Source organism: Lytechinus variegatus, chromosome 1, assembly GCF_018143015.1.
Source record: "Lytechinus variegatus isolate NC3 chromosome 1, Lvar_3.0, whole genome shotgun sequence".
Lineage (NCBI taxonomy): Eukaryota > Metazoa > Echinodermata > Echinoidea > Temnopleuroida > Toxopneustidae > Lytechinus > Lytechinus variegatus.
The window spans coordinates 37,483,427-37,509,213 of NC_054740.1; the positions used below are offsets into that span (position 1 = coordinate 37,483,427).

General features: G+C 37.1%; 1 protein-coding gene across 2 annotated transcripts in view; it reads left to right on the forward strand.

Annotated features, from left to right (window-relative positions):
- LOC121413232 (transmembrane protein KIAA1109-like) overlaps positions 1–25,787 on the forward strand; it is a 119,742-nt gene that overhangs the window by 14,682 nt on the left and 79,273 nt on the right. For both annotated transcript variants that reach the window (XM_041605980.1, XM_041605988.1), the window contains exons 2-15: positions 706–1,050; positions 1,686–1,764; positions 8,502–8,566; positions 10,461–10,617; positions 12,044–12,137; positions 13,353–13,543; positions 14,229–14,311; positions 17,264–17,405; positions 19,045–19,201; positions 19,591–19,761; positions 21,190–21,307; positions 22,296–22,451; positions 23,726–23,823; positions 24,697–24,854. In XM_041605980.1, coding sequence (XP_041461914.1) covers positions 831–1,050; positions 1,686–1,764; positions 8,502–8,566; positions 10,461–10,617; positions 12,044–12,137; positions 13,353–13,543; positions 14,229–14,311; positions 17,264–17,405; positions 19,045–19,201; positions 19,591–19,761; positions 21,190–21,307; positions 22,296–22,451; positions 23,726–23,823; positions 24,697–24,854 — 1,889 coding nt within the window. In that variant the 5' untranslated portion in view covers positions 706–830. The remainder of the gene's footprint in view (positions 1–705; positions 1,051–1,685; positions 1,765–8,501; positions 8,567–10,460; positions 10,618–12,043; positions 12,138–13,352; positions 13,544–14,228; positions 14,312–17,263; positions 17,406–19,044; positions 19,202–19,590; positions 19,762–21,189; positions 21,308–22,295; positions 22,452–23,725; positions 23,824–24,696; positions 24,855–25,787) is intronic.

Consider the following 25,787-nt stretch of genomic DNA (forward strand, 5'->3'; position numbering starts at 1 on the left):
CAGACAGAGCAGACAAATGATGTGATCATTCATTTTTAGCAGGGGTGTACTCGGGTTTGATTGCCGTGGAAGTAAGGTTCTATGCATGATAAATGGATGTAAAATTCTCAATTATATTTTGTTTTTGTACTCACAAAAGTTTATACTTTTTTTTATGGAAAATGTGTCAATGAATAATCGATATCGTGGTACTGACAGAAATGTTCAAGTTCAAATCATCTTAGACTTACTTGTATTTGTCATATAGTTGGAAATGCATGTGCCAGACTTGTCTGTATTCCCCCAAATTCTCCCATGTACATGTAAGACCTCTACTTCATGATCTGCACTGGCTTTTTAACTGATTGCTAAGAAATCATGAATGCTTGCAATTAAGCAACTAGAGGACCGACGGCTAAATGTCCTCTCCGGGGGACCTGGTAATGAGGATAAATGCCTTAGCAAAGGGCACTAGTGCACCAAGTGGGAATTGAACCTGAGTCACTGGAATCCAACACCCCCGCACTACCGACCAAGCTACCGCACCTCCTACCATTTAAGAATATTTTAATTAATAAATTATTGATAGACTTTGGTTTCATTTTCTTCTGAGATTTGCTGGATACATGATGTATATTTTTACAAGTATGGTTATTGATATTGTTAAACTTGCAACTTCCTGCTTCATTATATAGTTCTATTTTACTCTCTTAAATTTCACATTAGAAAGAAGCTGATGGGAAGCCAGCTGGAAGCAAATCGAAGTATGATGTGTTCCTCAAAGTACTCTACTCATATACATCCAAAGTGATTTAGCGGTCGTGCTCGGAAGCACAGTCCGCCCAACTAGTATGTCATCAATGGCCACGCCCACCCTCACACCCACCACAACCCTGAGCCCGCCCCGTAATACCTCCGAGTCCTTTGGACAGGTGTTCTTTATAACCTTGCTGGTGACCCTGGTGGCGTGTATCTGGATCCTCTACCTGGCCTTCTACAATGCCAGAGTCTTTGGCTTCCTACTCACCAAGATCATCAACAAGTTCATCAAACAGGGCCATCTCAAGATTGGTGAGAATATTTTACTTTTTTATTGGAAGCTTGGAAGGGTTTTGAAATAGAAGTATTTTGTGTCATAAAAATCCTGAAATTTATTGCTTTTTGTCATTAAAAATAAAAATGATGAATAATGATTTATGAAATTTAGCTACATATAGAATTTGCATTGGAGTTGTATGTGAAGTCAATTTTGGGTCTGACATGCACTTCCAAAGTGTTATGTAATTTCAGAACCATGCACATCTTTGTCGCAAAAACATGTGTATACACAACAACCCAAATGCTATGATTTAGGGCAAATTTCATATACTTATTTGCATAATTAATTAATAGAAAATATAAACAATTTTGTTGAAAATTTTACTATGCGAGTGCAAATTCTTGCGGCAATCTCGCGATCAGCGGCCGAGATCTGGTCTGAAAAAGCCCAGTTAAGAAGGTAAATAACGTGTGCATCGGCATCGAAACACGACTCATTGAACTCTTTGTGAAACACCCCCTGGGGCAGTGTGTGTGGGTGTGTGTGTGGGGGGGTAGGAGATAAGAAAGACCCCCCATAAAAGAGCCTGATGATTCCTTGATGAGGAAGCACATTCTCTAGCACAATGATGATCTTTACCATCCTTTGTCCTTTTTTCCTTCAATAGGTTCCTTCTCATTCTCTGTCTTGTCTGGAAAGGTGATGTTTTATGATGTGGCTTACTTGACAGAAGACTGTACAATCAGGTAGGCATAATTGACTGATCTATTTACAACCCTGAGTCATGACGTAACACTTTCTCATGTCATGTCTTCTTCAGGGTCTACTGTATTAGGGTCAGAATTGTTTACATTGCATTATAAATGCTGTGTTTATGTACGTCATTATTGCATGATATACATGTATATGAATTTTTTTAATTGTCAAGTCTCATCAAGTTAGAAAAAGAGACAAATTATTATTGTCTCGCCCACCAGAGGTGAAGGCGAGACTTAGGGATCCAAATGTCGTCCGGCGTCCGTCACAAACCTGTAATGACACCTAACTACACAACTGTAAGTCGCTTTTCAACCAAACTTGGATGGTAGATGGACTTGGGGGACCTGCATGTTATGCTGCAGTCTGAGGTCATATGGTAAGGTCAAAGGTCATTTTCAGGTCAACGTTAAAGTTTACATGCAAGACTCTTATCACACCTAACTCCGCAACCCTATGTCGTTTTTCAACCAAACTTGGAGGGTAGATGGAATTGGGGGACGTGCATGTTATGCTGCAGTCGTAGGTCACATGGTAACTGGTAAGGTCAAAGGTCATTTTCAGGTCAACGTTAAAGTTTACATGCAAGACTCTCTTATGACACCTAACTCCACAACTGTAAGTCGCTTTTCAACCAAACTTGGATGGTAGATGGACTTGGGGGACCTGCATGTTATGCTGCAGTCTGAGGTCATATGGTAAGGTCAAAGGTCATTTTCAGGTCAACGTTAAAGTTTACATGCAAGACTTTAACTCCGCAACCGTAAGTCGCTTTTCAACCAAACTTGGATGGTAGATGGACTTAGGGGACGTGCATGTTATGCTGCAGTCGGAGGTCACATGATATGGTCAAAGGTCATTTTCAGGTCAACGTTAAAGTTTACATGCAAGACTCCTAACTCTGCAACCGTAAGTCGCTTTTTAACCAAACTTGGAGGGTAGACGTACTTAGGCGACCTGCATGTTATGCTGCAGACGGAGGTCACATGGTATGGTCAAAGGTCATTTTCAGGTCAACATTAAAGTTTACGTGCAAGGCTCTTATGACAAGTGTTATTCCATCCCAGTCATTTCACAATGAAGTTTCGATATAATCCTCTTGCGTGCCCTCACAAATCATGATATTTCTGGTTATTTTCATAAGTGGGCGAGACACAAAATTGCTTTTGCCTTGTTTTTTATTTATGGGGCTACTTTTTAAGCTCCTCAGCCTAAATCTGTTACAGTTTACATTTCAGAGCTCTTTTATGTTTTCCAGGGTATTTATTTGGGGGGCAAATTCTCCCTGCTCCCCTGTTGATTTTTTTTCCCAGCTGAAGGGACATGTCAAGTTAAGATTAAAAGATCAATAATAGATTACAAAGTCAGATTTCAAAGTTCTAATTGCAAATTTGCCATTTAGTTGAAAAAAAAATCAGTTGTGATTCAGCAGGCATGTTAGATGTATACCAATGCATTTGACGAGAAATTACCAAGGCCTACTAGGATATTACAATTAATACTATACATGTATATGGTGTTGGATTTCAGTAATAATGTGTGATACATGTAGATCGTGATAATTGTCATCTACATCTTACTGGTACATGTACATTCCACATTTAAAGGTATTGTTTAACTTTGTGAGCAGCCGATTTAAAAAAATCTCAAACCAAGATGAAACATGTGTACAAGTGCATGTATTAGAACTAATGAACCCTGAAAACATCCATTATTGAGAAAGAAAAGCTAAAACTACAAGGCAAACCCCGATTTGTAAATAGGCGTCTTACAGACACCTGAATAGTACACATAAGTGTATGGGATGAAATTAAGATGGTGTTTCTGGTCACTTTTTTTTCAATTTTTGAAGCACTAAATAATTATTTTCGAACGCAATTTTTTCTGGGCTTCATTTTTGTAACATATCACAGACACAGGTGACAAGTGTGACCTTCTAGCTCATATTTTTTAAAAGTCAAACCAATGTTAACCAATTACTTTAAATCACTCGAAACTGAGAATATCTACATGTATGTACAGGAATAGTACTGTTTCCTATTGTTGAGATCGGAAACAGTAAACACAAATTGTTTGTGCACATGTTTATATTTTAAATAGGAAGTATTAATATTAAGTCATTTTATTTTTATCAACTGCAAGACATTGAAGAGCCACCAATAACAAGGAAGTTATGTCTTTTAATTTACCCAGCCTTTATGATTTCCATGAGGGTTTGTAAATAGGTCTACATGTACATGTACATAATAACTGCATGCATAGATTGAAATATGTAAGTGTATTGCACCACAAAATCGTAATTTAAGGCTATTTTTTAAGATTGAAATATGATCCATATAAAAAAAAAATGCATGGGAAAATTGTGTAATATGAGATTTGCGAACCTAATTTTCTGCTCGACAATAGATATCAAATCAAGTCAGTATGATCTTAAACCTGACATGCTATTAAAAAAACTTTTACTCTCTGGTATTTATTGAATATAATCTAAATATGGGTAGCTAAGTAAAAATATGAAATGGTTATGAAGGGGACTGGTTGATAAAAGTATAAAAACAGGTGGGTGTTTCAAAAAACTGTAAGTAAAGAGTAAATTTAAGAGTGACGGGTGATCCTTTCTTGTGGTAAATGATGTTCAAAATTAAATATTCATCTGTGATTATTCAGAGCGTAAGAAAGGTTCACCAGTCGTTCTTAAATTCACTCTTAAGTTACATGTACGAACTACTTTATGAAACACTCACTGGGTTTATTTTTTTAAAATGAGCAATACAATTGTATGATATGAATCTTGGGCCAATCTTACAAAGAGTTACGATTAATCCAATCAGTCGTAACTCTATGGAAATCCATCAGTGTCATAAATTTTTCGACAGGAAATTTGCACAATGTCCTTTGTAAACAAAGAGAAGCACAGTGAATTTTTAAGAAAACAATGCATAAATATACATCATAGCTAGAAAATATTTTGAACAAACATGCATTTTATATGTTGACGTTGCTGGCCGTCCATAGTTGCGATTGGTGTGATCTCTTTGTAAGACGGGCCCAGGTTTATTTCTTAAAAAGTTAAATGAGCAATACAATTGTATGATGTGAATCTGATCTAGTTTACCTAGATGTGCAGTTTCACTGGCCTTGCGATTTACACTACACAAAGCATGATGATTACAGACTCCTCTCATGCAGTGACACAATAGAAGGTCAGTTGGTAATTTTAGGCTCCATCAGACATTCAAATACCTACATTACAGGATGCTTGTCACGCTATCCATGTACATGTACTACAATAATGAAGAATGGGTAATTCATAATGTGTCTGCTGGGAGCTACATGTACGTGTGTCATGTAATTTGCAACGCCCCCTTCGCTGCAGTGGCTTGCAAACAAGGGAATGACTTGGGTTCAGGTTACATATAGCTTCTTCAAATTGAGCAGGTTTTTTTGTGTGTGAAATTGTCAGTAAGGGTCTGTATCTGCAGACTAACAATGGGAATGCAGATTTTATATTGTATGCAGAATTTATGCAGTTAAATTCAGTGTAAAAACTGTAATATATAAATGTCAAGGATGTAGTCTCTGCCAGTAGTTGGGAGTCCAGAGGTTGAGAGACTTCACCCAACATGTCCTGCATTTTAATTGATTCCCTATTGATTTCTTGCTCTTATTGTATTTTCCAAATTGATAGATGTTATAAACTGTCAATTGTACTATCTTTGTAAAATATAAAAAGATTGAAAGAGTAAAATAAATGAACTGAATTGAACTTGAATGAAGATCTATAAGGTACATGTAAAATGTTTGATTCTTGACAATTAAAATGAGAATACATCCAATATACATGTTTAGTTCCTTACTTCACATATATGTTATTCAACTTTCAGATTTTACTTTGGCAGAAAATGTTTTACAGATGTCAGCTGCCATAATAATCCCATTTCAGATTAGCCATGAGGTTGTACTTGTAATTTATCATGCGATCTGTATTTGATTAGAACGCAGTGTTTTATTAAGTTTTATGTTAGACCTTTTTTATTACTTTATGTTGAATTGAAACAATACATGCAGTGTAGATTTAATTTTTGCATTTTATGGCAGTAATTTTATTTTTCTTCTCAATCTCATGACCGTTTTCTCCCATCAATCATGAAAATCACTTGAACAGTTTGAATAAGAATCATCGCTGTATTTCTCACCAGCATCCTCATTGTTATTAACGTGTCACGATGATGATGATGTCATCATGTGGGGGGCGTCTTGGTCAATCGGTTACAAATCTTGTGTCTCAGTCAGGATGTGGGATAGAATCTCAGCGGTAAATTGCCAATTCGTCTACTGCCATCCCGTCCACTCACCACATGGTCTACATTCATTTCGTCTAATGCCATTTCGTCCATCAACATTTCGTCTACCACCCATTTCGTCCAATCACCATTTCATCTAATAGCCATTTAGTCTAATAGCCAGTTAGTCTATAGCCAATTCGTCTACAACCATTTCGTCTACCAACCATTTCGTCTAAATCCATTTGGTCTAATGCCAAATCGTCCATTAACCAGTTCGTCCACCGTTCATTTGGTCCAATAGCCATGTCGGCTAATTTCAGTTGGTCCAATATCCACATCGTCTACTTATCAACTCGTCCAATTGCCATTTCGTCTAATAGTCATTTCGTCCATCAACCATTAGGTCCAATAATCAGTTCGTCTACCAACCAAATCGTCTACTAACCATTTCGTCCAATTCCCAAATCGTCCAATAGCCATTTAGTGTAATAGCCATTCGGTCCAATAGCCATTTCGTCTAATACAAATAATTTGCGTTATCCGAGGAGGGGAGCGAAATGACTTTAATACCTTGAAATTATTGATGATATTAGTTTTAAAAAAACCCTAAAAACTATGATGATAACTACTATCGCAAGGGTCGATTCAGTGGGTACAGCAATTCAGGCACCCCCACCCCCCCTAAAACGCACACACACATATAAAAGGGGGAACTAAGATGGGGAAAATGGAAAAGGGTCCTTTTATTTTAATTTGTCGCTCAATTTTTATTTAAAAAAAAGAAAGGAGAATATTGTATTCTGATATCAAAATACGATAAACAGATGAAAGACAATATAGCCTTTTATAGAAATATTATTGATCATATATACCCCCCCCCCAAAGAGCTCTTGCCGATCTGTCCTATCTTCTTTCCCTGTACTATCCTCTCCCTTTTTGTTCGTTTCCCGTCGCTAGAAGCCTGCCTGCGCCTAAAATAAATGTAGGCCTATAGTAGTATTGACAATAACGATGAGTATAATGTTTGTGATATACTCATGCTGTAGCATTTAATGGATATAATAATAAGAATGATAATCATCATAATGATACTAATAAATAATAATAATAAAATTCACAATAATACTACTAATAATAATAATTATGATGACCATATTACTAATATTGACAAAAATGATAATAATAAGGATAATCATAATAGAAATAATATACATAATTAAAAAATTAAATTAAAACACTTCCATAATGCAAAGTAATCAATGACGAACAACACTAGTCAACAGTGATAAAATAAATCAAGAAGTTGAAGAGAATTGGTAATTAATTAGGCCCACAATCGCGAATAGAGTCGACTCGGGTCGTAGAGGGCGCTAGTGCAGCATAGTAGACCAGTATGCGTATTAGACGAAATGAATATTAGACGAAATGGTGATTAGCCAAAATGGCAATTGGACATATTGGTTATTAGACCAAATGGCAATTAGACCAAATGATTGTTAGCCGAAATGAGTTTAGACCAAGTGATAGTAGACCAAATGCAGTTAGACCAAATGGAACATGGACGAAATGAAAGTAGACCAAGTGGTTATTAGACCATTTGCCTTTAGACCATTTGGCTATTAGACCAAATGGGAATAGACGTAATGATAGTGGACAAAGTGGCTATTGGACCAATTGGCAAAAAAATACCATTAGACCAAATGGCTATTAGACCAAATGATAATAGACGAAATGGCTATTAGACGAAATGGTGATTGGACGAAATGGTAATTGGACCATGTGGATAGTGGACCAACTGATGGTAGACGAAATGATATTAGACCATGTGGGTAGTGGACAAAATGGCAGTGGACGAAATGGCAATAAACCATCTCAGCCATGGCTTGTTTTTCCTTCAAGAAATTTACCCACGTTTTGCTTCTCTCAACCCATGGGAGGTGAATGGGTCCCCAGCAGGAATAATTCCTTGTATGCGGTGACAAAGAAAGGCAGCTTGAGCTGAAGCTGGGTTAATAATGATATTAATATCAATGCACCTCAAATTACATAATTTTAGGAAGATGGCATTATATAAATGCCAAGTATTATCATTATTGTATTAATCATATTTTCATAAATTTTCATAATTTATGTGGGCGCGTCGTGGTCTAGTGGTTCTGACTCTCGCCTCTCAAACAGATAGTCGTGGGTTCGAATCCTAGCCATGGTGTGTTTTTCTTCAGCAAGAAATTTATCCACACTGTGCTGCACTTGACCCAGGTGAGGTAAATGGGTACCCGGCAGGATTAATTCCTTGCATGCACCGAGCGCCGGTGATGGTAGCTCGAGCTAAAGTGTGGGTAATGATAGCAGCGCTTTGTATCCTCTGGCAAAAAGCGTTTTATAAATCCAGCTATTACATTATTATTATTAAAAAAATTTCTTTTCATTCTTGCTTGTAGGGCCCAGCATGGACTTCTGATCTTCAGATGGTGGAGGCCATACACTCCTTTAGGAGGACAGGAAGGTAAGGTCAATGCTCAGCATAAGGGGTCAAAGTTCAGAGTTGTCATGACATTAAATTATTACAACATTTTATTATTTTACATCTGCAGAAGGTGGTGTGGGGAGGGGATTTATGATTCCTGTATTCTCTGTCTGTCCTGTTTTAGTTCTTGCAATTTCTACTGTTTTAATGAATCAACTTCAAATTTGGTCAGATGTACATGTATGCATACATGTATATTGGAGTGGCATTGCTCTGATTAGTTTGGGTATAAATAATTAAGAGCAAAATCAAGGTCATGGGTATAGACATATTTGAATATCTTGTTATTGCAATAACCTAAGAACTAATACTAAATAGGTTCATTATTGCGGATTGAAATAATCGCTAGAGGGTAATCATTTGTCTCGCAATCTACTATGGTCAACAAGGAAATTCGTGATCACTCTCGCAAAAAGTGTTCACTGGCTTTCTAGGAAATTCGTGATCACTCTCGCAAAAAGTGTTCACTAGCTTACAAGTTCACGAGCTTTCGAGTGCCGCTGCAACTCTTTATCAAGTGACAAGGATTGTCCGATATCGTACTGTATTTATACTAATCTCCAAGACCGTACGCACAAGCGCGAGAACAATAGGTGGGCACTGATCCGTTGTGTGATTGGTCAGGAGTTATGCAAATTATCATTGTAAGCTAGTGAACACTTTTTGCGAGAGTGATCACGAATTTCCTAGAAAGCCAGTGAACACTTTTTGCGAGAGTGATCACGAATTTCCTTGTTGACCATAGTAGATTGCGAGACAAATGATTACCCTCTAGCGATTAACCTAAAAACTGTTAAGAACTCTTATCTGCAATTATCTGACTAGATTTTTAGGGCACAACGTCATAGGTCTCGGAGGCTATTACAGTCCAACCTCTCTTATCTGGCCTCCCCTTTTCCGGATCTCGCTTTTATTTGGACGCACACTTGCCAAGATTTTTTTTTTCAATCTATTACGTGGGGAAATGAGATTTCAATGTAAGTTCTAAATTCCTACACATAATCACTTTGATAACATACATTTTCCAATATAGTCTACCTACAACCAAATTATTTTTTATGAAAATATCTTCCCAAAATCACCAAAAGAACTTTAAAAGACAGGATAATTTTCCAGTAAATCAGGGTGCAGCGCAACCATTTTATCACATTTTTTTTCTGAAAAAAACATCAACACGTGTCTCTAGAGACGGACAGTATCATGGTCATGTATCATGTTTGAGCCTACATTCATAACGATGGCTGACTTTGCGAAGCTGCGAGGCTTGCCACAATGACCCCATTTTAAAACCTAATTTCATCAAGTCATTCTCTTTCTTTGGAATATGCTCGATGTATACCTCAATCATTTCAGCAGGTAAATTATCGAAGAGTTTTGGGAACCAATCGATTTCATTTCTGTAAAAAATGCCTATAATTTGCACTGACACAGTCTGTGTATGTCCACTATGTACAATAGATTACATGTAGCTACCATAGGGGAGACAGCTGCGTGTACTTAATATTGGGTCTCCCAGATCTGGATGAATCCCTTATCCGGGTTGGTGCTTGTCCCAACGTGTCTGTACGTCTGCATTATATTTCTAATCTGGCAGTAATGGAGGCATGATTTTTTTATTTCCTTTTTTCAGTTGACAATCCATCCAAGATATGCTATTAAACATGGCAGTCTTTTCGGTTCAATCATGAAGACATACATAGGTTTACTACGTCATTGGTTATATACATACCATAAAAAAAGAGCTCTGTACTGTTGAGTTCACTGAAACATATCAAGCTACATGTATTATGGTAATAAGTATGCAGTTCGTAATGTGATGTGTTCTATAAAACAGTGTAATATTATCATTATTGGTTTTTCCTCATCTTCCCAGATACATCACAATGTGAGACGAGACTGACGGTATTCCTGAGCAGCTGTGAGGTGCACCTCTACAACAGGACTTCCCTGTATGCTCAGCTGGAGAAGGCCTTTGGCCTGCCTCCAGAGATGGTATCACGTAGAGAGAGTGAGACCAGAGAAAGTACAGAGTAAGTCCAAATGCAATGCTGCCAACCGGTACGTTTTTTACGTCATTAGTACGTTTTTGTAATCAAAATACATGTACGACAGCACGTTTTTTCTTTAAAAAAAAGAAAAAGAATCGATCATTTTGTTAAAACCAGGGTGAGATATACACATGTTTCAAGGGTGTTTTTTTTATCTGCAAGAGTAGTGCACATTTTTAGCTTGCATGCATCTTGAGCGGGCGCACCACTTATTTTTTTTTTTTGAAATTCATTTTCTGGGTTTTTTTACCAAAGAATACAATTTTCGTTCCCAGAGGTTGGCAGGTCTGCAAATGTAGCCTTGTCATCTCTGAACTGCTTCCTTAAAGCTGAATACCTGTACACTGTATTTTTTTGAAGGTTTGCATGATGGCATGTACAATTGCTGATGTGGTTTACGGTACACCATGTGGAGTGTTGTAGAAGCAGTGGATAGAAGAAGAGAAGAATGGATAGGCGAGAAAGTGGAGATTTGAGAATAGAGTATTCTTTCTTGAGAATAGTCCTGAAAAGGACTGTAAACCAGAAGGAATGTTGAGTGAGAACAGCTTGAGTAGTAGAGCTGATGAGGAGATGCTGGCTTGCGTCGGCGAGTAGAGGTGATGAGTGGTAGAGAGACTCGACGTTTTGGACAGGTTGACTGTCCGTCTTCACATGGTGTACCGTAAACCACATCAGCAACTGTACACTGTAGTTGCTTCAAACAAAGGTTTCACTCCTGAAGACGGACAGTCAACCTGTCCGAAACGTCGAGTCTCTCTACCACTCATCATCTCTACTCGCCGACGCAAGCCAGCATCTCCTCATCAGCTCTACTACTCAAGCTGTTCTCACTCAACATTCCTTCTGGTTTACAGTCCTTTTCAGGACTATTCTCAAGAAAGAATACTCTATTCTCAAATCTCCACTTTCTCGCCTATCCATTCTTCTCTTCTTCTATCCACTGCTTCTACAACACTCCACATGGTGTACCGTAAACCACATCAGCAACTGTACACTGTAGTTGCTTCAAACAAAGGTTTCATGAGAAAGTCTTTAAAAATTGAGGTTGACCATGTCATCATAGATCTAGACCTAGCACAGTTACATCCATGTATAAACCTGACTTTGGAATCATGAAATCTGAAGTCACATGTGTATAAACCAACCTGTTTCTACAGATCGAATAATCTGATTAACTCACATTCCGTGCTGCAAATAAACGAATTAACATGGCAATGAGGTGGTTGGGAGAAATAAAACACATCGCATCTGTTCTACAGGGAAGTTCTCCAGAATTCTGGTTTAACAATTTTTCTGTAGAAACACGCTGTTATTCTGTTAATTGTTCACCAATCATCTGTAAAAAAGTTCTTTGTAGCACTGACTGTATATCTTATTTTGTAAATTGTAAATACTGTCTTTTTAGCACTGATGGGAGGAATGAGTTACAGAGAAGGCATGATGCTGCAGGAATCTCTTGGAGAGACTTCTTTGGTGTCATCAAATTTGAAGTCACTGATGTGAGTAACAAAAACACATTGAATAGACCTGTTGATTGGCTGATAAGTCCTATTTCCTTGATATAGATAGTAGTTACCATACTGGCAAAGTAACCAATATTGTTATTCCTTTGTGAATATCACCCCAGCTTCTGCCATGGACTGTAGGTGATAAAAGGCCAGAATGAAAATCACCGTAGGAATGATAATCCAGGATTCAACGGGGGGGGGGGGGGGGCATTTTTGTACAGAAAAAGCTAACAAGGCCCCCCCCAAAAAAAAGGTCTCTACTCCAAATTCATGTAATTATTTTTGTCAGGAAAAATTTGACAAGCAAAGAAAAGGTTCTTGCTGGAGTATGCACTGCTTAATCCCCTAACCAATATTTCTTACAACTCTCAAAGGGGAAGGGGGGAGGGGCATGAGCCAGATGTTCCCCTACCTGGATTGCCATTGATTTCCACCTTCATTCTTAGGAGCAGTCAATAGGTATATACTATCACCTCGGGAATTATCATATCCACTGCCATCCTCAGGAGCAGTCAATATTTTTGTGCTCAGGAATGATAATTTACATAGTGATCAGGAGGAGACATCTTATCACCTCAGGATGATAATTTCCACAGTCATCTTTAGGAGCTGTCAACATTTATTCTAATAATGTCACCTGAGGAATGATACAAATTTCCGCTGTCATCCTCTTAAGCAGTTAATATTCACATGTATATACTGTCACTTCGGAAATGATAATTTTCAGTTATCCTCATAAGCAGTCAATAACTATCACCTCGGAAATGGTAATATCAGCTGTCATCCTCAATAGCAGTCAATATTTATATAGTATCAACTTAGAATGATGATTTCTTCTCTCATCCTCAAGAGCAGTCAATATTTGTATAATATCACCTCCAGGAATGATAATATCCACTGTCATGCTCAAGAGCAGTCAATATTTATATAATATCACCTTGAAAATGATAAAAATTCTATTGTCATCTTTTGAGCATTGAATACTTAAATGTTATCACTTCGGGAATGATAATTTCCACCGACAGACTCTTGAGCAGTCAATATTTTATACTATAACCTTAAAAATGATAAAAATTCTGTGGTCATCCTTTTGAGCATTCAATACTTCAATGCTATCATTTCGGGAATGATAATTTCCACCGTCAACCTCTTGAGCAGTCAATATTTTAGACTATCACCTATCGTAATTCACTTTCAACTTTGCAGGGTCGGTTTGTGTTTGGCAACAAGCTGGTGCCCAGTGTCCTCATGCTGAGGATAGATGATTGCCATGGGAGTTACACCACCCGAGAGCCTGAGTGTCGATGGGACAGGTTCACCCACGAGGTCAAATGCACTGCGGAGCAGCTTAAGGTGGTCCTAGCACCAAGTCCAAAGTATGAAGGACCCATCGATGAGTAAGTGTCACCTTTTTATGCCACTATAAGATGTACTTTTCCTTGTTTTAAAATTTTTTTGCTCTGAGACCTAGAATCCTTTTTCACACATGAAACAGATTAAGTAGACCCCTTTGCATTTACAAATGTACTTTTTTATGGGAAATGTCACGTTGAGCTCTTAAAGGTGTGAGTAAGGACTTTGTAGATGTATATTTCGTAGCTCTCCTTCCTTTTCCTGTGACTCTTCTCGGGCGAGGGCATCGATTGCTTTGTGGTAGCATTTCTTGGCATTTAACTTCGATGTTTGCTGTGATTTTGAAACTAACGATAATGATAATAGAAGCAATCAAGAGCTCATGTTAAGATGGCTATCTTTTACAGTCTTGAGGACAATTACCCCAATTTCATAGTGACAAAGTGGTTCGTACTCTGCCAACTGATTATTCTCTTTTTATAAATATGGACATTTTATTTGAATATTGAATATTCCTTTAAATTCAGCTTTATATCAGGGTTGGATTCCTCTTATAGATTTAGACTACTTTATTTTTCGACTCTTCCCCCCCATCCTCACCATATATGTACATGTATATATTTTTCCTCCTCCACTCTCTCTATCTTTCTTTCTCTCTTTCTCTACATTTCTTATACCATGTATTTATTATATCTCCCTCTCTCTCTTTATCCCCCTCATGATATTCAGGCCTCCAAGGTATATGGGAGAGGTTGGCTTTGTAGTGATGCAGTCGAGTAAAGCTCAGATCCATTACTATCAAGATGAACCGGGTAAGTTTGAGATGAAGGACCTCTAAAAACGACTTGTTACAGCTTCCTTTCTACAGCTAGTAAATGCTTAAATAAGATTTATTTCTTTCTTTCAATTTTTATTGATCAGATTAAAACATGATCACGGAATCATGACAAAATTACAGTGTATTGACATGATTATACAAAGCAGCATTAAATTTTTTGTGTAGAGGTATTGTGGCTCAGTGGATAAGTCTCCAGACTTTGAACCCTTAGGTCCGGGGTTCAAATCCCACCACATCACTCGCGTCCCTTTGCAAGGCGTTTATCTACATTTGCCACTCTTTACCCAGGTGTGGTCAATGGGTACCCTGAAGGAATTCCTTGAATGCTTGAACACCCGATCAGGGTAGCCGTGCTAAAGCCGATGTAATGGTATGCAGCGCTTTGAAACATGTGCATTAAACGCTATATAGATGTTGCATATTATTATTTTTTAAGAGAGAGAAGAAAAAAAGCTATTTTGTGCATTGAATTCAAATTACATTTTTAAAAAATTTTACTGGAAGTTTGTTCTTTTTCTTGGCTATGAAATATTCTAAATCCTTATTAGAATTTAGTAAAGATTAGAAACCTAGAATGAATAACCTTGAAATTAGCAGATATGAAAGTAGTACTTAACAATTGAAAGATATAAGCAAGAAATTTAAGGCAATGTGAGTTTGCTGCTTATCAAGATAAATCTAATCAACAAGCTAGAGGTGAAATACAGTCCAAAACTTAGTTTTTCTTTACCATCAGAAACCTGGTCCCTGTAATGCCAAAGGTCTCCTATGAAGTGTTTATATGAAACAACAGTTCTTATTGGTTCTACATGTAGGTGGACATTTTGAATTAGCGATTGGTTGGAAACATGTGTTATACAACCCAGGTTATATATACTGTATGTGCATACTTCATGGATAAAATCAATTACAATATTCTGTCAAAAAGAGATTGTATGAAGAACAGAGGGATTCAGCGTATGTTTAGGGTCAACTTCCCAAGTACAGGTGAAAAAAATGACATTTACGTATTCCAACTCATGAATTAGATTGTCACATTATCTTGCTCATGTATCTTTATACATGTATTCAAGTCCAATAATCTGGCCGTGTATTTAATCAGTCAGTTTTAAATAAGACTTTTTGTGTGTGTCCATTATTGCCTAAGCATGTGCTTTATGACTCAACTTTGCCCCTATTAAAGTGTTTTCATGGTTAACAAATAGCATTAATGGCATTGTCAATGAAGAGAGTAGTATTGAAGAGAATTACCAGTAGAAGGGAATTTAAAGAAGATGGTTTATCGGTAGGATGTTTATAAATAGCAGACTGTTAGACTGCCATTTTGACTACTCACTGTGTACAATGTGTCCCCCTCCCCCCCAAAAAATATACACTTTTGAAATGGCTGCTAAATAAAAAATATATCACTTTTATGGAAAACACTTACATATGGAAGCCAATAAAGTCAACTTTCAAATGACACCAAAAAGTTGGAAAACTATTCATGCTTTAGCGAGCACTGCTGGAATTAGCCTTCCAATTTCTTTCAGTTTTCATACCCTTTGTGCTTGCTCAAGCTTGAATAGTTTTCCAACTTTTTGGTGTCATTTAAAAGTTGACTTTATTGGCTTCCATATATGTGTTTTCTACAAAAGTGATTTATTTTTTATTTGGCAGCCATTTCATAGGTGTATAGTTTTTTTGGGGGGACGCACTGTATAATAGCCCAGATGTCTTGCACTTGTGCAGATAAATGCTTGTGACTTGCAGAATTTGTGATAATTTTATACATAGGAGACGTTGTTTCAAGAGTAAAAAATCCAATTTGCTGAGAGTAGATATTTGATGTGTGGTTCAAAGAGTTTCTTCAATAAAACACGGCTTACCTTGTTTTGGTCCCTTGTAATCTGATTCTCAGATAAAATATAGAGTGTATTTAAGCGGTGCTCCAGGCTGTAAAAGATAGGATTTGAACAGATAAAGTATAATCAGACAAACAAAACACCGAATGTTTCATCAAAATCGGAAAAGGAATAACAGAGTTGTGAGATTTTTAAATTTTGCATTATTTTGGTGAAACAGTTCTATTTATGTATTCATGAATATGCAATGAGCAAGCTGATGATGTCATATCCCCACCTATTTTTTTTTATTATATGAAACTATATTCATTTTTTTTCCAAGAATGAAAAAAAAAATTGATTGATAATTGATTTGATAGGTAAAATAATCATTGTCGCAACTTCTTTTGTTACAAGGGAGACATAATATAAACACATGTGTGGAAATAATGAAATAATTCTGATTTTATGTATTGCATATTCATGATGGCATGCATATATCTGTTTTTCATAAAATATTGCTTAACTTTAAAATTCAATAACTTATTTGTATCAGATATTGACAGAAATGATCATCATTTTGCTCAGTGAATTTTATTCTTAATTTAGATACGGTATAATGGTATACACTGTACATGTACCTCTATCACTCTCTGATCGAACTATTCATTGAAACTTTATCAAAATGAAATCAGGGGCCCGTCTTACAAACAGTTGCAATTGATCAAATCTACCTCAACTATGGAAAGCAGCAATGCCTACATCTAAAATGCATGTTCAAAATGTTTTCTAGATATAATGTATATTCATAAATTCATTGTTTTTTTTAACAATTTTGTGTGTTCCCCTTTGTTTACAAAGGACATTTTGCAAATTTACTGTACAAAAAAAATATGCCACTGATGGATTTCCAGAGAGTTACAATTGACTGGTTTAATCGTAACTCTTTGAAAGAAGGGGCCCTGTTGTACTTCATATGTAATTAAAAATGGGAGGAAGTAGTTATGCTCTGTTGAAGACAAAAATGGATGAAAAGCAAGTTTGCAATTCAAATAAACACAGAATAATGTTTGCGACTGTAACGTCCATGTTTATTTGACTAGGCCTTGTACCAACCGAGGAGGAATTGTTAGAAGAAGACGACGATGAATACCAGCCCTCCAATCCACCGGTCTCCGTACTGGACATCACGTGTCAGAAGAAAGGGACACACTTCACCTACGGACCTTGGGCAGACAGACAAAGGTAAGAAGAGTTAACCCGTTAACTGCTGAATTCTGAGATTACCATAGACTCTGTAAAGAGGTCACCCAGTTCCTGTAGGCAGTGGGTTAACCTGTTGACTATTGAATTCTGTAGATTCCTATGGACGTTGTACAGTATGGATCATCCTGGTTCCTGTAGGTAATGGTTTAACTTGTTGACTACTGATATCTGAGATTCCCATAGACTCTGTATAGGGGTCATCTTGTTGCTGTAAAAAATGGGTTAACCTGTTAACTACTGATATCTGAGATTCCCATCGACACTGCACAGGGATCATCCAGGTTCAGTAGGTAATGGGTTAACCCACTGACTTCAGAGTTCTACGATTCCCATAACTATGATCAGTGATCATCCATTTCCTGTGAGCAATTGGTTAACCTGTTGACTACTGATATCTGAGATTCCCATAGACTCTGCACAGGGATCATGTAGGTAATGGGTTAACCCACTGACTTCTGAGTTCTAAGATTCCCATAACTATGATCAGTGATCATCCGTTTCCTGTGAGCAATGGGTTAACCTGTTAACTACTGATATATGAGATTCCCATCGACACTGCACAGGGATCATCCAGGTTCAGTAGGTAATAGGTTAACCCACTGACTTCAGAGTTCTAAGATTCCCATAACTATGATCAGTGATCATCCGTTTCCTGTGAGCAATGGGTTAACCTGTTGACTACTGATATATGAGATTCCCATCGACACTGCACAGGGATCATCCAGGTTCAGTAGGTAATGGCTTAACCCATTGATTTCTGAGTTCTAAGATTCCCATAACTATGATCAGTGATCATCCGTTTCCTGTAAGCAATGGTTTAACCTGTTGACTATTGATATCTGAGATTCCCATAGACTCTGTACATGGATTATCCGGTTCAAGTAGGCAATCGCTTAACCATATGACGAATTCTGAAAATACTAAATGAACTTTGTGCAGGGATTACAGTTCTTCATATTAAATCTTTTTGTCGCAGACCATCCAATCATTGTGGTCCTTTTCAGGACCAAACCTTGCCCAAGAAAGATACATAGTGTACCACGAAACATACTACACTATTCTTCTTTGCCATGGAAACCTTCAGAAGTTACCAACCATTGTAATTTGGAGAAATTAATGTGTATTTGCAATTTTAAGCTTTTGTTTGCAGACAATTTTCCTATTTGTATTGATAATACTCCTCATTCCTCTTGCAAGTGTTGTTTATTTCATAAGCTTGAGCAGAGTCAACCCTATGTCTTAAGTTTTTGGGGATGTCTTCACTTATCCTATCTTCATCTTATGTGCACTTTTAAGACTTAATCCACTGGCGGATCTAAGGGGGGGGGCAAAGCCGGCCCATGCCCCCCCTTTTGAGATGCACAATTAAAATTTTTGATGGAAGAATGCCGTTTAATTGGAAGTGTGCCCCCCCCCCACCATTTTGAAAGGGAAGACTTTTTTTGCTTGTCAAACTTTTTGGGGACAAAATGCCCTTAATTTTTTTTTTAAAACCCTTTTTTTTTTTGCTTATCAAATCTTTCTTCGCAAAATGTGCCCCCCCCCCCCCTTTTGGAAAATCCTGGATCCACCCCCGACTTAATCTATATAAATTTTGTGGCATTATTTTTCATTTCAGGGAGTTTTTGATGAAGTTCTTCTACCCACAGCAGTATAATACACATCCAGCCACCCCACCTGCCGTCCCTGGAGATAAGAGGCAGTTTGAAACGCTAGACATTACCTTGAACATCGTTGAGGAAGCCACCTTAGACATTCTCTTCACCAAGAATAAGGTCTGATGAAGCTCTATTCATATTGTTATATTAATTTTATTTATTGTAATGATGATGGTGACAGTGTGATGCAGAGATGCCAAGTTCAAAGACCAGCTATACGTGAGATTTTTCTGTGAATCTGAGTGAGATCACAGACATTGTGTACAATGTATATGGGGATAGGCTGTGATAGTTGTGTGAGACACAGATTTGACGGGATGAAGAAGAGTCCAAAATGCTTGAGTCTCACGCATAATGCGTGAGACTTGGTAGCTCTGGTGATGATTGCTAATAGTAGTAAACATAGAGCATTTCGGGGGCGAAATCACCCCTAACCCCTGTTTTTTTTTCCTGGTTCACAATCATTGTCACCTCATGAATATTCTTCTTGTCCCATTTCACTACAGGAGACTAATGCTTTTCACATTCACATGAGGCGTGGTTCCTACGTTGAGATATGCATACCTCAGCTCATCGGCATAGAAGGCTACAACACCAAGATTGTTGGTCAGCTTCTCCTCTTAGACGCTGATACTAGTCTCCCGTACAGATCATTCATCAAGAGCGAGACTTTGGAGGTAAGACCTGGGAAATATTTCATAAAACTATAACAGTTAGAAGCTACTGAAATCCTTCAATCTGATTGGCTGATTGCAAATTTGTCGTAGAAAATGTGAAGTTGTTTTTATTGTAAGGAGTCTTAATGAAAATGGGAGCCTGGGGAGCATTCGGTGAAACAAATAGTCTGTGATTTTCAACTGACTGTGTTATAAGCTATGGAAATCCTTGCATCTGATTGGCTCAGATCAACTTTGTCAGTAAAACTTACCATTCATTTCATGAAACACAGCACTTCGGCCCTTTCGATAAGACTTAGCAATTGATTGTAATTCATGATATTTCTTGATATCAGAATTGCAATTTCCTAAAATAGAATGATTGATATCGATAAATGACTTCTTGATATCAGATATTATCTTTCTTGATATTATAAGAAATGGGAATGAATAAGTACATGTAATATTATGATTCGTACAATGGCTGAAATGTGCGGATGGGCATTTCTTCAAGAAGTTGTAAGTTACAACAGACTTTGAAAATGAACAGTGACCCTTTCTCAGGAGCTAGATCAACACCTGTGAAAATCAGGGGGGAGGGGGTGTTTCACAAAGATTCAAGTATGACTTAAAGCCTCACTTAAATGCCTAATTGCGTGCGTTATAAGAGACATAACTGCATTGGTCAGATCATGCAAAGAGGACGCGCACTACTGCCTATTGATCAATTAGTTTGCGTGTTGTATTTGAGATACGCATGGGCATTTAAGTCAATTTAAGTCAAAATTAAATCTTTGTGAAACATCCCCCTGGTGTATTTTATTTACCAAACGAAAGGGTCACTTGTGACTTACAGATGGCTTTAAGCACCTTCTGATGTGACACTTCCAATGTGAGAATATTACTTTAAAAATTCATATTATTGCCCCTTTTGTATAGGTTTTAATCCTGGGGCCGTATCACAAATTGTTACAACTGCTGTAACTTTGCCATTAAGGCAACTACCATGGCAACAGGGCTCAGCAGCCAATCAAAATCAAGGTTACCATCATTGGTAGTTGCCATAATTGTAAAGTAACAGCAGTTGTAATTCTTAATGAAACGGGCCCTTGATGATGTATTCCAGGGCTATGTAACACGAAGATTAGCGATGAATTGCAAATATGAAAGAACCGCACTGATTGGTCCCTGTCAGTATTTTAAACGTAATGCCGTGTAACATTGATACTGATTGGTCAATTCATTTAGCGATTGATCGTTAATCTTTGTGTTACCGAGCCCTGGACTTGGGGTCTGTAACACAAAGCTTAGCGATCATCATAAAACATTGTTTTTATGATTGATTGCATTGGCTACAATGTACAATCAGTTGTGAAAATCAAGCGTACGACTAATTGCTAACCTTTGTATTCGTGAACCGAATAGTGACTCCTTTCCATTCTGCTCTAGTTTAAGGTTGATGTCCACTACCCTCGTGCTTGGAATCACCCGCAAAACTGGGAAGTATCTCTCACATTCAGCAAAGCAGATTGGTTCTTCATCTACGCGCACAAGATCTTTCTTACAGGTAACGTATGAATTACAGTTCATATCGTGAAAGGGACTTTACTGTTGAATGTCTACAATCTGACAACACTCAACAGTCTAGCACTCCCACTTGGTATTTAGATATTGTATAAGTAGTGATAGTAGTACTCAAATCTTGTTTAGCACAATTCACTTTCACATGATTTCACATCCTTACGCATTTCAGAGGACTTCATGATAATTATGATGGTAATAATCATGTAATATTTTCCGCAGGGTAGCCACTTCGGTTCCGAATACTGTTCTCCCTTGCAGACCCTGCTTAACATGATAATGTCATTATTACCCACTTGGGTATCATTACCCTTGCTTTAGCCCTGCAGCCTTTTAGAGTGCCCTCACATTTTAAGAAGTGAATCCTGCCGGGGACTCGTTTACCTGTGGGTTTAGTGCAGCACAGTGGGGATAGAATCCTTACGAAAGGTCATTAACACCATGGCTGGAATTTGAATCCTTGACGATATGAGAGAACCTTTGGATTTGGGTGCTAAACTTAACCATGAAACAAGAGAAACAAGAAACAGAAAAGGGCAAGTCTATTTGTGAGAAATATCGAACCAATCAAAGTTTTCTTATGATTTATTCAAAACAGTGATTGATTTCACATTAATATGTATACCTTCATTTCTCAGACTAACTTTACACATTATTTGCAGAGGCTAGTATGGTGAAATTTAAATGAAGTATAAAAATGTGAACAACCAATTGCTTAATATGATAAAGAAGGTTCATTCAGAATTTGAATTTGAAAGTGCTCACTACTGCAAGATCAGAAAAATAACATTGAACATGGACGTACTAGCATTCTATTTATTCATGAGATTTAAATCTGATAAGTGAATGTTGAAATGCTTTGGCATGTGATGTTCAATGATATTTTTCAATTCAGATTTCATTTAAACTTGAATTCCAAGAATTTCTTTTGTGTTCGACATGTTTGTCTTCTATCATTCACGTTTGTCTTTCAGATTTGATGTCGGACTGGTCGAGCAAAGGCAGACAGGATCTGTTTAACTTTGTTCCTTACACTGTACGTCTTAACATCACCCTTCATCAGTTTGAGCTCATGCTACCTGTCAATGAATACAACTGGGTTGATTGCTCGTCTCACGATGAGGAGAACGGTATGTAAGAGCAATCGGTGATATATTAGAGATCTAGTATTCATCAGGAATGGCAGCCATTTTCATCTTCTACAATTTTCCACATTCTGAAAAGGGCTAAAATATTGTTCTGTTTTTGTTTGAGCAAACAATCAAAATGAACTGTTGTTGCTGGTTAGAGTATAGAACTCAATAAACAGTGTGGGGAAAAGGGAGGAATGCCATCCAAGAACAACAAAATAATGATTAAATAGTTATTTACTATAATTTTGAAGTAAATGTTAGGGTTATGGATTGTCATTAAATGAAAACCATTTTAGATTATATTTGTACCTTGATAAAATATTGAATGTAATCCAGTGCTATGTTGTGCATGTTTCTTTCCTCCATTTTGTTCACTCATTTTTGTCTCACCTGCGAAGCAGAGTGAGACTATAGGCGCCGCTTTTCCAATGGCGGCGGCGTCAACATCAAATCTTAACCTGAGGTTAAGTTTTTGAAATGACGTCATAACTTAAAAAGTATATGGACCTAGTTAATAAAACTTGGCCATAAGGTTAATCAAGTATTACTAAACATCCTATTAGAGTTTCATGTCACATGACCAAGGTCAAAGGTCATTTAGGGTCAATGAACTTAGACCATGTTGGAGGAATCAACATCAAAATCTTAACCTGAGGTTAAGTTTTTGAAATGTCATCATAACTTAGAAAATATATGGACCTAGTTCATGAAACTTGGACATAAGGTTAATCAAGTATCACTAAACATCCTGCATGAGTTTCACGTCACATGACCAAGGTCAAAGGTCATTTAGGGTCAATGAACTTTGGCCGAATTGGGGATATCTGTTGAATTCCCATCATAACTTTGAAAGTTTATGGATCTGATTCATGAAACTAAGACATAATAGTAATCAAGCATCACTGAACATTTTGTGCAAGTTTCAGGTCTCATGATTAAGGTCAAAGGTCATTTAGGGTCAATGAACTTTGGCCATGTTGGGGTTTTTTTGTTGAATAACCATCATATCTCTGTAAGTTTATTGGTCTAGTTCATAAAAAGTGGACATAAGAGTAACCATGTATCACTAAACATCTTGTGCGAGTTAGAGTAGTATTCAAAGTCAGCACTGCTGCTATATTGAACCGCGTGATGCAGGTGAGACGGCCAGAGGCATTCCACTTGTTTTTTTGATGGGTTTGGGGTGGGCAAGGGACAGAAGATCAAATTTTAGTCCATTTCTATTTTAGCCCCCCCCCCATAAAGTTGTTCATTTTGATATCTTTTACCAGTGTGTATTGGGCTTGTTGGTGAGCAGTTAGAGATGTCCATTGTCCTACCATTCACAGACTACCTTCCACAGACAGTACCAATCAGGATTCTCATTAAGGTAATCTAATCCGTATTTAATCTTAATCTTATCCTAATCTTATCCTTATCTAGTGTTAACTTGATAGTTTCTTTTCTTAGATTTTTCAGAATTGAAAACTAGATGTTACAAATTAGTGTTTTGATAAAGAGTTTTAGAGGGGTGGGGAGCGCTAGTTTATTTAGGAGGGGGGGCATGGGTGTCCCATGACGGAATTCTGATTACCGGGGGGGGGGCTTGTCAGAATTTATTTTAAAGGTTGCTCCTGGAAATGTTGGTTACCGCCAACCTTGTATTAGTCAGCAGAAAATTTATGCCCGTTCTGTTGGGTTTTCCCAGGTACACCATTTGTGAAGATTGGCAACCTCAATGCTGTCATAAAAGATAATATTTTCTACTCTTTTTTTTCTCTTATTTGGGGACAGCATAGAAAAAAGTTGTATTTTAACATTATGGCAATGAAGACAACCCCTCCTATTTCCTGCAAAAGTCTCCGAATTACTGTAGAGAGCTCTTTATTAGAAGGTTGCAACTCATATCAGAACTCTAAATAGAGCTTTTTTCTGACCTGTCCCCAAAATGTTTAAATTTTGAAGGTGTGAACGGCCCATCTATAGTACATGAATGTAGATAAGTGGGGTTTGAACCCCAGACCTCATGGTTCACTGTCCAAGGGCCTATCCAGTGATCCACAGTACTTCTACTCCTGAAACGCAGTAGGCGTGACAGCTGCACTGCTAAAGCCAGGGTAATTCTGCTGCATATCTTAGAGCGCTTACAGACTTCTGATAAAGTAAGTATTAAGCGCTTAGAAACAAAATGTATCTTTAGCTGTTATTATTTATTCATTATTTATATAAACAAGTATAATGATTTATTCTTTCCTTTTGACAGGCTGATGCGGTGTCAGGGTACCTGTTTCTCCCAGATTGTTACACCAGTCAGCACCTCTTCACTACATTGGACAAAGCATCCAAAGCCTCCAGTAGCTACCTAGAGAACAAGAAGAGTATGGGACTAGACCGTAGCTACTGGAGACATAATACAGATGAGTAAGTACATGTATATGATACCCATGGCATGTAGTATGGTAGTAGTAGTAGTAGTAGTAGTAGTAGTAGTAGTAGACTAGTACTATCAATATAGTAGTAGTAGTAGTAGTAGTAGTAGTAGAAGACTAGTACTATCAATATAGAAATAGTAGTAGTAGTAGTAGTAGTATACTAGTACTATCAATATAGAAATAGTAGTAGTAGTAGTAGTAGTAGTAGTAGTAGTAGCAGCAGCATATACACTAAAATGTGGTGGATTGCCCACATTCAGCTTGATTTGCACGGTCATACTGGTCGAATAATTGAGTCATCCAATGGTATCTTCCATGGAATACTGGAGTTTGATTGGTTACAGTGTGCTGTTACCTTGTATTCTTTAAACTCTTTCTCCCACTGATCCTTACCCATCAATTTAAAAAGATAAAGGAAATGGGTTTTAGTTTGGCTGCTTCCCTTCACATTCACTGTTTTCTGTTTTTTGTTTTGTTTTGTTGTTTTGTTTTTGTGTGTTTGGTTGTTTTTTTTGCGTTGTTGTTTTTGTGTGCTTAATATATAATTTCTTTATTCAGATTGTTGTACACTTTTTAAGTATAAACGTAGAGACCTATTCTTTTTTGTATTGTATTACAAAATACAGAGATAGAATTTAATTTTTTTTTCCTTTTTTTATCATGGGACAGCTTATTTACATCTTTATTAAACAAAGTATTATATATATCAATTTTATTATTTGCTCAGAATTTAAAAAAAAGTCTTTATCTTTGTTTTTTTTTTTTTTTTTAGTATACAGTACCACATTATTATACAGAAAATACATGTGAAAATAATGGATTTCTTTGCATTATGGGTTGTGATAATCTTTGTTTAAAAAATGATCATCATAATGTATATTTCATTTCTTATATTGGGACATGTATTTCACTTTACTTTGTA